The sequence below is a fragment of the Lathyrus oleraceus genome, chromosome 6 (assembly GCF_024323335.1).
Source record: "Lathyrus oleraceus cultivar Zhongwan6 chromosome 6, CAAS_Psat_ZW6_1.0, whole genome shotgun sequence".
Taxonomy (NCBI): domain Eukaryota; kingdom Viridiplantae; phylum Streptophyta; class Magnoliopsida; order Fabales; family Fabaceae; genus Lathyrus; species Lathyrus oleraceus.
Window position 1 is genome coordinate 315,153,743 of NC_066584.1, and position 13,060 is coordinate 315,166,802.

The window sequence follows — 13,060 nt, forward strand, 5'->3', positions numbered from 1 at the left end:
ATCAATCACATGTTTTGTGATTGAGAAGGAAGTCATCAGGTTCTCATATTTAGGGGGATTCCTTAAATATAAAGACACTAGGATTGGGAAGATACTTTGAACAACATATGGTTTGTTGACTTGACTCTTGTAAGACTAAGTGTACTAATTCAAAGTAGTGAATTTCCTTTCTTGGGTAAAGTGCCCCCTAGACGTATGTGTAGTTTCATCGAACTGGATTACCAATCTCTTGTTTTATTTTACTTCCTTCTATATTGTTTTATTGCTATCTTATTATTGTCATTCTATTTTAAGAAGTTGGACAAGTTGTCTCAACATCTGGTCCAACGTCTTTCTCCTGAGGAACACAATTTCATAAATATTATATTTTTAGTGAGCATTGTGAGCTAACTTTTGAATGTTCCTTGTGATATCATTGGCATGAAGTCATTTAAATTCTTAAATATATAAAGAATTCATTGGGAAGAGGAATATAAGGGTGATGCTAAAATCACTTTTTATTCAGAGGTCGACTAGGCCAGATCACTATCGGATAGGAGATCCACTTTTGGATATTATGTTCTTATTGGAGGTAATATGATGTCATGGAGAAGAAAGAAACAAAATATAGTTGCACTATCTAGTGTTGAAGCTGGATATCATGTTATGGCAACAACCTCAAAGGAGTTAGCATGACTTTAAAATTTTCTCTTAGAACTTAGATCGGGAGATCTTCATGCCACAAAACTCATATGTGACAATCGAACGACATTCCACATTGCATCCAACCCATTTTTCCATGAACGGACCAAACACATAGAAATAGACTGTCATTATGTAAGAGACAAGGTACTTTCAAGATAAATAACTATAAATTTCGCCAAATCTGAAGACTAATTTGCTGATATGTTTACTAAGTCTCTCAAGGATTCTCGAGTGGATTATATTTGTAACAAGCATGACTCATATGACATATATGATATAATTTGATGGGGAGTATTAAGAATCTGTTAGGATCAATTTGCATTGATTAGGATCAATTAACAATGATTAACTTTAATATTGTATAAATTATAATGATTACATTACCTATTGTGTACAATCGATATGCATATAAATATACATTCAGTGTCATCTCATTAGAACACAATTACAAACATAAGTACACTTTCAACAGATCAATGTGCGAGATGATATATTTCATATTCATATTTACTCCATATGGTCATTATATAGAAGTAGACTTTCGTTCTTTCTAGAAGATATATTACTTGGAATCTTTTCTATAACTTTCTATAAATGTAACATACATTAAAAATTACAATTATTCTCTTACATTTTATTATCAAAACTAAAATTAAAAAGGATTGTTATTTAAAGCGACTTAAATTCTACATCGTTGAAAATATTTAGTTGAATGTAATAGAGCAAAGTCTTCAAGACAACGCCCATATGATGCTTTAACAAATGCTATACCAAAATACATAATGATCAATGTGTCTGATGATATATTTGAGATTCACATTTACTCCATAAGATTGTTATATAGAAGCAGATTTTAACACTCTTTTTAAAAGATATATTACTTAGAATCTTTTCTATAACTTTCTATAAATGTAACACACATTAGAAATTATACTTATTCTCTTACATCTTGTTAACAAAGCAAAAATTAAAAAGCATTGTTTTTAAACCGACTTTAGTTCATCAATCATTTGATCTCAATGTAATCTTTCACAAACTATTGTCTTTAGCTGCAAGAACATAATTATTTCTTTTTAATTATTTCATTATATTTTTTATTAGTTAAATAATCTAGTGACTAGAGTCCATCTTTTTTTATTTTAATTATTTATATGAACAAGATCGTCATTAATTTGAGTTTTCTCTATTTTAATAGATTTATTACTTAAATATCGAATCTGAACAAGATCGTCATTAATTTGAGTTTTCTCTATTTTAATAGATTTATTACTTAAATATCAAATCTATGATTGCGCCAAATTCACATAGGGATAATAGCATATCTTACATACATACATCTTAATTGACATTATTTTCAAATCCAGATGAACATGTTATAAGCTTTGGTGATGAATTTTATGGACCTTGTATGTAATTGAGTTCATATTACTCTCTCCATCTTATAATATGTGATATATTTTCTATTTTTATTTATCTTAAATTATTTATCTTTTTAAAATATCAATGTAATATTTATTATTTCTTTACACTAAGGTTATGTTTGAATATCATAAAATGAACAGAACAGAATAAAGTTGAGTGGAGTTGGACGGAACAGAATGGAGCGAAACGAATATCTCATTCCATTGTTTGAAAATTTTAGAACGGAATAAAGCAAGTTGTTTATTCCGCCCAAATTGGAGGAGAAGAAATATGATGATAAGTGATAGAATGTAATGAAATCCATACCACTCTATTCTGCTCCGCTCCATCGAATTTTAAATGATTCAAATAATGAAATATCATTCCATTCCATCTCATTCCGTTCCATCCGATTTCATCAATCCAAACAAAATCTAACTTACTCCACTACCTATTATTAATAAAATTATTTTTATAAACAGACACATTTTATCATTAAAATCAACATAATTAATCATTATTTTAAAAAAAATGAAAATCTCGAAGAAAACATCTAATATGAGACGGAGGGAGTATCAAAATACCAACACTTGAAACAAATGTTTAAACTAGCACTTTCATAGTCAAATGCATAAAGTTGCGTTTCCTGTCCAAATACATAAAGTTAAATATTTGGTCAAATACATAAATGTATACGCTCACTTTGTCAAACTCTTTTCTTCTTCCTGTATGTCTACGAGTTTGACCAATATCTATCACTACTCTCTACAACTAACAAATTCATTAAGCTCATTTGCGAGTGGAATCCCATTAGGTGCAAAATATTGTGTGTTGAGTAGAGAATTGACAATCTGTATGACCCTTGATTGAAATGAAACAATTTGTAAGGAAAATTGAATGAACATTGAAAATGAATATTAATAAAGTTTAACTAATTTACCAATGACGATGGATCTTTAGACAGACCTGCAATAGTTGGTTCTGGATCTGTCGAATGATGTAAGGATGGGAGATCATCAAAACCACTCCATATACCCGTCAACACAGTCTGACAGGTCATTTACAGGACAACAGGAAAAGATTACCTACGGTGTGGTGTGAATTTGACTGAAGGGAGAGTAGTGCCCATCCACACCCTTAAAATTTCATACTTTTATATTTTTTAGATTTTTGACTTTTTATCATAGGATTGAGATTCCATCGCACGCATACTTTAATGGGAGAGAATCCACTCCCTAGGACAACCTCCTCCACCTTTTTTTTCTTCCGGGAGAACCTCAGCTCTCCTTGATCCTGCAATAAATGGAAATATATATGTTAAAAGTTACTTTATCAAAAAAAACAAGAATTTTAACAATACATCACCACTTCCTCCTGAAGACAACTGCCCACCGGCCACGTAGTCTTCATATGTCTTAAGAACAGCCTTCGGGAAATCCATTTACCTCTGCATCATCATCTCCTATATCCTGAATATCTAGATGGAGCTCCTCCCCCTCCTGATATGGCTGCTTGCTGCTCTGAAGAAGTAGCGTGCCCGTCAACGTGCCTTTCTCTGTCAGTAGTAAATGACTGCACCATGCCTGCACATAAAGGAAAATAAAAAATAATAATGACCTACGCTAACTCTTACGTACCATGTGTGAATTGAAATTACATAAACCTATTCATGTACATCCCTGAAATGTAGAAAATGAAAAAACGCTAACTTTCCAACTCAAAATCGAACACAGAAATAACATAATCAACAAAAGGAAGTATGAAATCTCCTAAATAGAGCTCAAAATCCCAAAAAATGCATGAATGGAAGTGAGGGTTTATGAATTTCTTACTTTTGAAATGAGAGAAACCTTGCTCTACATAAATGGAGTGGAATGGCTGCGAGTTTACCCATGAAAAATGGTTGCGAATGAAGGAAGATGGTGGATAGGAATGGAAGTGGAGAGATACAGTCAGAGGAAATGAGGGAAGAAAATGAGTTTTGTAAATTTTATTTTAAAATAGAGGTAACTGATTGCCTTAAAAAAAACTGAATTTCAAGGGAAATGTATCAAATGGGAAAAATTTATCATTTATGCATACCTGAATGCATAATCCAAGAGGGATAAATTTCTTTCTTCAAGTTATCACGAATGATTCCATAATATCTTTTCCACATAGGTTGTGAACTGCTGTTTGAAAAGAAGAGCTGGGTACTCAGCTTCAACTTGTCTTAACATCTACTCCCCTGCTTGTGCTACCATTGATTAGGGAAAGATTGTTGTCCACTATCCTGCGATAATTATTCAGATCTCACTTCTGTATTTATTGTTTCACATTATCTGAACAACAAGGATTAATCTATTCAAATCACCACGTTACAGTATTTACATACTATTAGCACTTTCATTTAGCATTTTCATTTAGTTGGTTATTCAAAGTGGTTATGTGCTGAGTTGGCAAGTGTGTAGTGGTGAAGGTTCATGCCTATATTATGATCAAGGATGTATTGAATGAATCAACACATTTTGGCATCCCTTTACAAGTTACAATAAGAAGAAGATTCTAATAACTTCCTACTACACACTTCCAACTCAGCACATTACCACTTTGAATGACTAGCTAAATGAAAATGCTAACAGTGCAAATACTGTAACACAGAAGCTATGTTTACTTGAGTCATCCTCCCAAACAGGGATATTGATGAAGAACGGCAGTGCTGTGGAGCCATTCCAGCAAAACCTCTTGCTTTGAGTATGTTATGGATTAACAAGAGAAGTGTAGAGGCATTGGATAACAAATAAGCCAAAACATCATTGTTATCCTGGGTCTGAAGTCCAAATGGAAATATCAGTGACTTGAAAGTAATATGTTCAGAATAAGAGCATTAGCATGAGGAAGTTATATTTTTCACACCTCAATTGCATGGACAATAGTGGATGATACGATCAAAAGTAATAGTACCATTACCCTCAACTTCAGATGCTTGCCAATCCAAAAGACATTTGTATACAAGCAGCAATTGGTCTGTTCCCAGCAAAGCCTAGAGGATGTGCAATACATCTAATGAGTAACTCTTGATTCTCCCGTTGTTTCTCCTTTAGTGACATCAGTGATTTACCCTCTATTTCAGAGGATCCCCTCTGGTTCATTGATGGGATATGCAGTTCCTGATAAATCCAGGTGACCAAGAAAAAAGTAAAATTTATATAAAAATACCCAAACCAATCACAGATGATTTAAAACAGATTTAGTTACTGTTGTAAATATTAGATTGTAAAAAGTAATTATTTCTATTAGTAATGAGGCCCATTAGTCAAAGCCCATTAGGTCTTCTATTCTCTCTTATTTAAAGCATGTAGATGTAACATGTAAGAATCACTTTTTAATATATCAGTAAAATATTTTATAACATGGTATCAAGAGCTCTCGATTTTGGGGGATTCGCTTCCGCCTAAACCCTAGCCGCCTTGTAGCGGAGTTTTTTTTACTGCAGTTTGCAGTTTGTTGGTTTGTTTTCTCTCGATTGTCCTTTCAATGGCTGAGATTATTAACGATCAACCACCTCCACCTCCACCTCCACCTCCACCTCCACCTCCCACAAATCCACCAGCCCCATTTAATGCTAAGGATTTTGTCGTTCAAAAAGGTTATTGGCTTACCGGCAAAAATTATTTTCAATGATCTCAGTTCATCAGACGCACTCTTAAATGTTGCGACATGCTTGATCATATTGAAGGAAATCCTCCTCTGGTTACTGCTCCTAACTTCCCTTCCTGGGATAAAGATGATTCTGCCATTATTACTTGGCTTTGGAACTCCATATCTCCAGAAATTAGTAGAAATTGCATGTATCTCTCAAGTGCAAAGGCAGTTTGGGAGTATCTTCGTCGCAGTTATTCCATGAAACAAGATATGTCTGCTTGTTATGATTTAAAGAGGAAAATCTTCAACACTAAGCAGGGAAATCTTTCGATCACTGAGTATTTTGGAGTTCTCAATGGTTTTTGGATTGAGTTGGATCAGTATCAGAATTTGAAGATGGAGTGCAGCAAGGATACTGCCACCTTGAATACTGTTGTTGAGCGGGATAGGATCTTTGATTTCCTAGCAGGCCTTAATGCTGAATTTGACCCTATTCGGGTGCAGATTTTGGGTAAGGAAAAATTTCCTGATCTTAATGAAGTTTTTTACACTGTCCGTAATGAGGAAACCCGTCGTCAAGCTATGCTTCATGAACAGCCCCCGGATGTGTCAGCATTAGTAGCTAGCAAAACAACAAGACAAGGACCACCACCATCATCATCCAAGAATGTTCGTGACAAATTCTATTGTGAGCATTGTAACCGATCAGGGCATACAAAGGATAGGTGTTTCAAACTTCATGGGAGGGAGCAGGTTCTTAGCCGAGGTGGCGGTTCTCGCAACATGCACCAGTATCAGGCACATGTTGCTACACATGTCCAGGATACTGAAAGCTTTGAAAAGAGGGGAACTGATCTTTCCTCCTTCAGTCAGAATGATGTGGAACGGTTGAAATCTATGCTTGACTCCATGAGTAAGCCTTCTGGTTTTGGGTCTCTAGCAGTTACTGGTAAGAGTTTGTGTTCCCGATCTCTTACTGTTTGTGGTAATATTCCTAAGAATGCGTGGATTCTTGACTCTGGTGCTACTAATCATATGACATTTGATTCCACATTATTATGCTCTTATACCACACCTTCGAGTATTCCTTATATCACTGTTGCTGATGGCTCTCATGCTTGTGTTGTTGGCACTGGAAATATTGACTTGCAACCTCCATTCCAGTTGCAATCTGTGCTTCATGTTCCCACACTTTCCCACAATTTAATTTCCATCCATAAGCTTACCCGTGATCTGAATTGTAAAGTAATTTTTTCTATGTCCCATTGTGTTTTTCAGGACCTTACCACGGGGCAGACGATTGGAATTGCTAAGGAAAAGGAAGGGTTATACTACTTCTCTGATGACCATCCAAAGGTGTTGTCCTCCTGTTTCCAGTCTCAGTCTTCCTCTTCAGCCTCACAAATTTGGCTTCAGCACAAGCGTCTCGGTCATCCTCCATTTTATATAATTAAGTCTATGTTCCCGTCGTTGTTCTTACACCATTCTGTTGAGTCTTTTAAGTGTGATGTTTGTCAGTTGGCAAAACACAATCGTGTATCTTTTCCTTCCAGTTTTAATAAAAGTGATGAACCTTTTGATTTGATTCATTCTGATGTTTGGGGACCTGCCCCTACCTCTAATATTTTTGGTGCAAAATGGTTTGTCTCATTTATTGATGATTGTACTCGGGTAACTTGGATTTTCTTGATGAATACTAAATCCGAAGTACCACAAATATTTATCCAATTTTATAATATGGTACAAACGCAATTTGGGAAAGGCATAAAAAGAATTCGTTCTGACAATGGTAAAGAATATGTCAATCATACCTTTTCCAACTTCACTAGTAAACATGGCATTCTCCATGAATTCACATGTGTTGACACCCCCAACAAAACGGTGTCGCAGAAAGAAAAAATCGTCATTTACTTGAAGTTGCTAGATCTCTCCTTTTTCAAATGTCTGTTCCTACCTCTTATTGGGGTGAGGCAATTCTTACTGCTGCCTATCTGATTAACCGGGTCCCATCTCGAGTGTTAGGTAATCAAAGTCCTGCCCAATTTATGCTTTCACGTTTTCCATCTGTTCCTATCTTACACACTCTTGAGTCTCGCATTTTTGGTTGTGTTGCTTTTGTTCATGTTCACAAACAATATCGCAACAAATTGGATCCCCGTGCTGTCAGATGTATCTTTCTGGGTTATGCACCCAACAAAAGAGGGTACAAATGTTATCATCCTCCGAGTCGAAAATTCTTTGTCTCCAAAGATGTCACCTTTCATGAAAATGTGTCATATTTCACTCATTCTCAGTCTCAGGGGGAGAACATAAGTGACTTAGAGTCAGAGTCAGAGTCTGAGTCCGAGTTTCTGATCCTTGGTCCTAGCCTCCCTAGAACACCTATCAGTGTTCCCTCTCTTGAACCCGAGTTGTCACCTAGTTTGAGTTTGAGTCCTAGTTCAACACCTGAATCTGAGCCAGTAAGTGTTCCTGGTCCTTCAAGGCCTTCTGTTTTACAGGAATCAGCACCTCCAGCACCAACTCTAGTGTATCAGAGAAGAAGTAAACCTGACCTTCTCCAGAAACAAATTCAATCGCCTGAACCGGAGGTAAGTACTGAAAATGATTCCTCTAGTGATGATTGTGCCATTTCTGATACTTGTGACATTAATCCAGTTGATTTACCCATTGCTTTGAGGAAGGATAAAAGATCTTGTCCCTCCCTATATCGACACCCTATCTCTCAATATGTCTCCACTAAACATCTTTCCACACAATATCAAAGTTTTGTTGTAACTGTTGATTCTGTGAAAATCCCATCATCTGTTGAAGAAGCATTGCAAAATAAAAATTGGGTCCAAGCTATGGATGAGGAAATGAGAGCACTTGAAAAAAATGGTACTTGGGAGATTATTGAAAGGAAAAGAGACAAAAGTCCAGTTGGATGCAGATGGATCTATACTGTAAAGTACAAATCTGATGGTACACTTGATCGGTACAAAGCAAGACTAGTGGCAAAAGGTTATACTCAGACGTATGGTATTGATTATGAGGAGACATTTGCCCCAGTGGCAAAGATGAATACTGTTCGAATTTTACTATCTCTTGCTGCTTCATGTGGATGGGAATTGCAACAGTTTGATGTTAAAAATGCGTTCTTGCATGGAGACTTAGAGGAAGAAGTGTATATGGAGATTCCACCAGGTGTTGGCATAACAAATGGAGCTAACAAGGTGTGTAAATTGAAGAAAGCCTTATATGGACTAAAGCAGTCCCCTCGGGCATGGTTTGGAAGATTCACAAAGGCAATGATGTGTTTGGGCTATAAGCAAAGTCAAGGAGACCACACTTTATTTTTTAAACATTCACAAGGAGGAAAGCTGACTATACTTCTTGTTTATGTTGATGATATTATTGTTACAGGAGATGATTTGACTGAGAGACATTTCCTCAAAGAGAAATTATCAGCAGAGTTTGAGATGAAAGACCTTGGGCAACTCAAGTATTTCTTGGGAATTGAGGTAGCCTACTCAAAGCAAGGCATCTTTATTTCTCAAAGGAAGTATGTGCTTGATCTTTTGCAGGAAACTGGCAAACTTGGATGCAAACCTGCAAGTGTTCCCATTGAACAAAATCACAGGATAAGCTTTGAGGAGGAAAGTGACAAAGTTGACAAGGGTCAATATCAGAGATTAGTGGGAAAATTGATTTACTTGGCACACACTAGACCAGATTTGGCATATGCAGTCAGTGTGGTGAGCCAATTCATGCATGATCCGAGGGTGAGACATTTGCAGGCTGTAGACCGCGTTCTACAATATCTTAAAGCAACTCCAGGGAGAGGACTTTTGTTTAAAAGAGGTGGAAATCTAACTATGGAGACTTACACTGATGCGGATTATGCCGGATCAGTGAGTGACAGAAGATCTACGTCAGGCTATTGTACTTTTCTGTGTGGTAACCTTGTAGCTTGGAAGAGTAAGAAGCAAAGTGTAGTTGCTCGATCAAGCGCCGAGGCAGAATTTAGAGCTATGGCATTAGGAATTTGTGAGCTATTGTGGATGAAACAAATTCTAGAAGACTTAAAGATACAATGTGAAGGTCCTATGACATTGTTTTGTGACAATAAATCGGCTATTAGTATTGCTCATAATCCTGTTCAGCATGACAGGACTAAACACATTGAGATTGACCGACATTTTATCAAAGAGAAGTTGGATAGTGGACTGATAACTACATCTTACGTTCCTTCCGGGCATCAACTGACAGATGTGTTAACAAAAGGCTTACCAACAGAAAGATTCAGGCAACTTACTTGCAAGCTGGGAATGATAGATATCCATTCACCAGCTTGAGGGGGAGTGTTGTAAATATTAGATTGTAAAAAGTAATTATTTCTATTAGTAATGAGGCCCATTAGTCAAAGCCCATTAGGTCTTCTATTCTCTCTTATTTAAAGCATGTAGATGTAACATGTAAGAATCACTTTTTAATATATCAGTAAAATATTTTATAACAGTTACCAAAGATGTCTTTGCACCCATGGCAGTATGACGACTTTCAGCAGCTCTCTCCCAAAAGAGACAAGAAACCCTTTTAATCCAATGCCAAGCTTTAATTTGTTTTCATGCACATAGTATTCAAATTTCAATATGAAGAGTACCTGAACAATTGATCTGGACCATCGTGAAGGAAACTTATTAGGTGCCACGGACAAAGCTTGTTGACGTAGAACCTGATTATCTGATTCTAAATTAGTTATATTCTCTTCTGACCTGATTCTCTGAAGTAACTTTAGAGATGACTTTTGTAGTTAGCTATAAAGTCCTCCGGGAAGTAAACCTAAGTTAAAGAAAGATAAATTTAAGATAAGTTATCCAGTGAGAATATACCACATTTCACGAGAAAGAAAACCTCTACAACAGCTAAAGAATTTTAAACATTCCATTCAATATTTTCATAAAATCAATTATTTATTATCAAGAGTAGAAGTAAATCAGGGATTATTGTTCATTATATATATTACCTGGTCATTGATTCTTGGAGCTGGCGAAGCTTCTTCTCCGTGTCTTCTAACCTTTTACCTCTTTCTTCACAACAAATTCTAGCTTCAATATATTTCCTTTCATAGTGATGGGCTTTCTGTTTCTCTAACTTGAGTGAAGTCTGAGAAGATAATGACAAGAAAATATCACATACAAATATATCATCATGATATACTGCTAACAATTGAATAGGCATGTCACCATAAGCTTAGAAGGAAGTTGTGCTCCTTAGTCAGTTTTGTGATAAACTACTCCAATAGCATATTCAAAAACAAAACATTTTACTTGAATCATTACACATTAATATGTCGAATTAAAGTATATCATGCAGATGAAAATTATTGGAGATATAAAATCATTCACGTTTCTCTATCTAGCCTCTTAATTTTAAAATGATTTGTTCCTAACATGCCTACATGTTATCAGGGCCTCCATGATGGTCAATAGTTCAATCTTCATCCTCATCCTTGCCATCCACATTCTTTAGAGATGTTAATAACTAAGGTAAGTTTCAGCATAAGGTAAAGTGCACTTGATTTTTGTCCACGCTTGATGCCCATAGGGCTTATTGTTTAGGATGGATACCAACAGTCATCTGTGAAGCACCAAGCATCCTGGGTTTAGGTCTGTCCACGTGTTCAACACACGTTGGACACCGGCACATGACACCAGAAGATACATGTCAGGCACCTTAAAAAAGTGTCCAATAAAAGAAATTGACCCTGCAACACATCTTGATTATTCATTCTTCATAATTGTTCATAACCAACGGTCATCTGTGAAGCACCAAGCATCCTGGGTTTAGTTGTGTCCACGTTGGTGCCGATGTCTTATATTTTGGACGTAATGTTTGTTTTGTACCCATGTTTCATTGACGGACATCAACTATCTTTATTAAAACATAAACCGACATCAACTATTGTTGAATATCTTATTTTCATTTATTTTTCATCAATTATGAATACATTATTTTAGCTATAGAATTAATTAGGTGAAAGAATAATCATGTGAATTTACCTTACTGTTTCTCAAAATAACAAGGAGGAAACACGCCATGTTACATCCCTTCATATTGAGGATCTATACACAGTATCTCATACAAATACTTGGAATTATACTGCCAAGGTTTCATTGAGTTAGAAAAATCTTTGATGAGGAGAATATTAAGTTCTGTTAACTATCCAAGTTAAACATTATTGTATGCATATTGTCCAGGATAAAAGAATTGCTATTTTGGTAGCATCTTAAAATGGAAATTCTTTCTGTCTCTCAATCTGATAACATCAAGTCATATAGTATTTGTATATTATTCTTTCCAATTAACCAATGATTTTTTAAAAGACCCAAGAATCAATGCATCACTTTAAGAAGTATAGTATGAATCCATATCAAACTAAAATATATAGTCATATATGATTCAATTTTAAAAGCATTGTATACTGAGAGATGCATCCTTGAAATAAGGTTCACCTAACAGAAAATCATGTCTAACTTTACCTTTAGGCTCTCAACTTCCATTCTCAGTTTCTTAAACTTCTCTGGATCTTCAACAAGAACATCTGCTTCTTTAATGACAGAAGATGCTAGTTCGATAGTTTTCATTGCATTCTCTTCTCGCTCCAAGAGGAGAAGAGCATTAGTTTCATCAACCTTTTCCTTCATCTCCTGCAATGAATTCTTCAGTTTTGCTATCTCATGTGCTTTGTATTCTTCTAGATTTGTCTGCACACAATTCCAAATGGTTTTCTTCAGGGTTTACGAATTTAGAGAAAACTTGGGAACTTTCAAATATTTGGCCTTTTACACTACATTTTATTTATAATTTGTGCAAATTTGCTTTTCGAAATGACAATTGTGTAAGAGATCAGAACAACATCCTCACCCTTAAACCTTTTTCCAGTTGGAGACGCCAAGTAAGTTCCTCCACTTGTTTTTCAAGCTTTCTCTTTTCTTCTTGATGTGCGCTGGTATCACTTGCAGCCTAAAGCAAAAATTCAAACTGGTGTCAACTTAAACGGGCTTAAAAATAAAAGGGTTAAATATCTTTTTAATCCTATAAAATTTCAACATTCCAGTTTTAGTCCCTTAAAAAATTTCTTCAATTTTTTGTCTGTACAAAACTACCCCTTGAACAGTTTTAGTCCTTAATGTTAAGTCTCACTTAAATTTTTGATGATTTTTTTGCATGAATTGTAGAACATTATAAAAGTTCCTACATAAAAAATGAGTTCAACATTCAATTTCTAGGTCTAAATTATTGTTTCTTTCTTTTTGGTATTCAAAATTTGATACTTTTTCTTGAGCTTTAAAAAATTTATATTTAA

At 35.3% G+C, this 13,060-nt stretch overlaps 1 protein-coding gene across 14 annotated transcripts in view; it reads right to left on the bottom strand.

Annotated features, from left to right (window-relative positions):
* Positions 1-2,675: 2,675 nt before the first annotated feature.
* The window catches only part of LOC127098559 (myosin-9), a 52,513-nt gene continuing 42,128 nt past the window's right edge, over positions 2,676-13,060 (bottom strand). For 3 of the 14 annotated variants that reach the window (XM_051037176.1, XM_051037188.1, XM_051037187.1), the window contains 11 exons: positions 12,619-12,717; positions 12,234-12,458; positions 10,718-10,857; positions 10,467-10,533; positions 10,215-10,367; positions 4,981-5,234; positions 4,739-4,894; positions 4,168-4,357; positions 3,531-3,668; positions 3,052-3,378; positions 2,676-2,946 (listed from right to left, as the gene is read on the bottom strand). In XM_051037176.1, the coding sequence (XP_050893133.1) occupies positions 10,509-10,533; positions 10,718-10,857; positions 12,234-12,458; positions 12,619-12,717 (489 nt within the window). In that variant the 3' untranslated portion in view covers positions 2,676-2,946; positions 3,052-3,378; positions 3,531-3,668; ... (3 more) ...; positions 10,215-10,367; positions 10,467-10,508. Of the gene's footprint in view, positions 2,947-3,025; positions 3,379-3,450; positions 3,669-3,917; positions 3,964-4,167; positions 4,358-4,738; positions 4,895-4,980; positions 5,235-10,214; positions 10,534-10,717; positions 10,858-12,233; positions 12,459-12,618; positions 12,718-13,060 lie in introns of those variants that run through there. The other 11 variants (XM_051037186.1, XM_051037184.1, XM_051037178.1 and 8 more) reach the window with 11 other exon arrangements.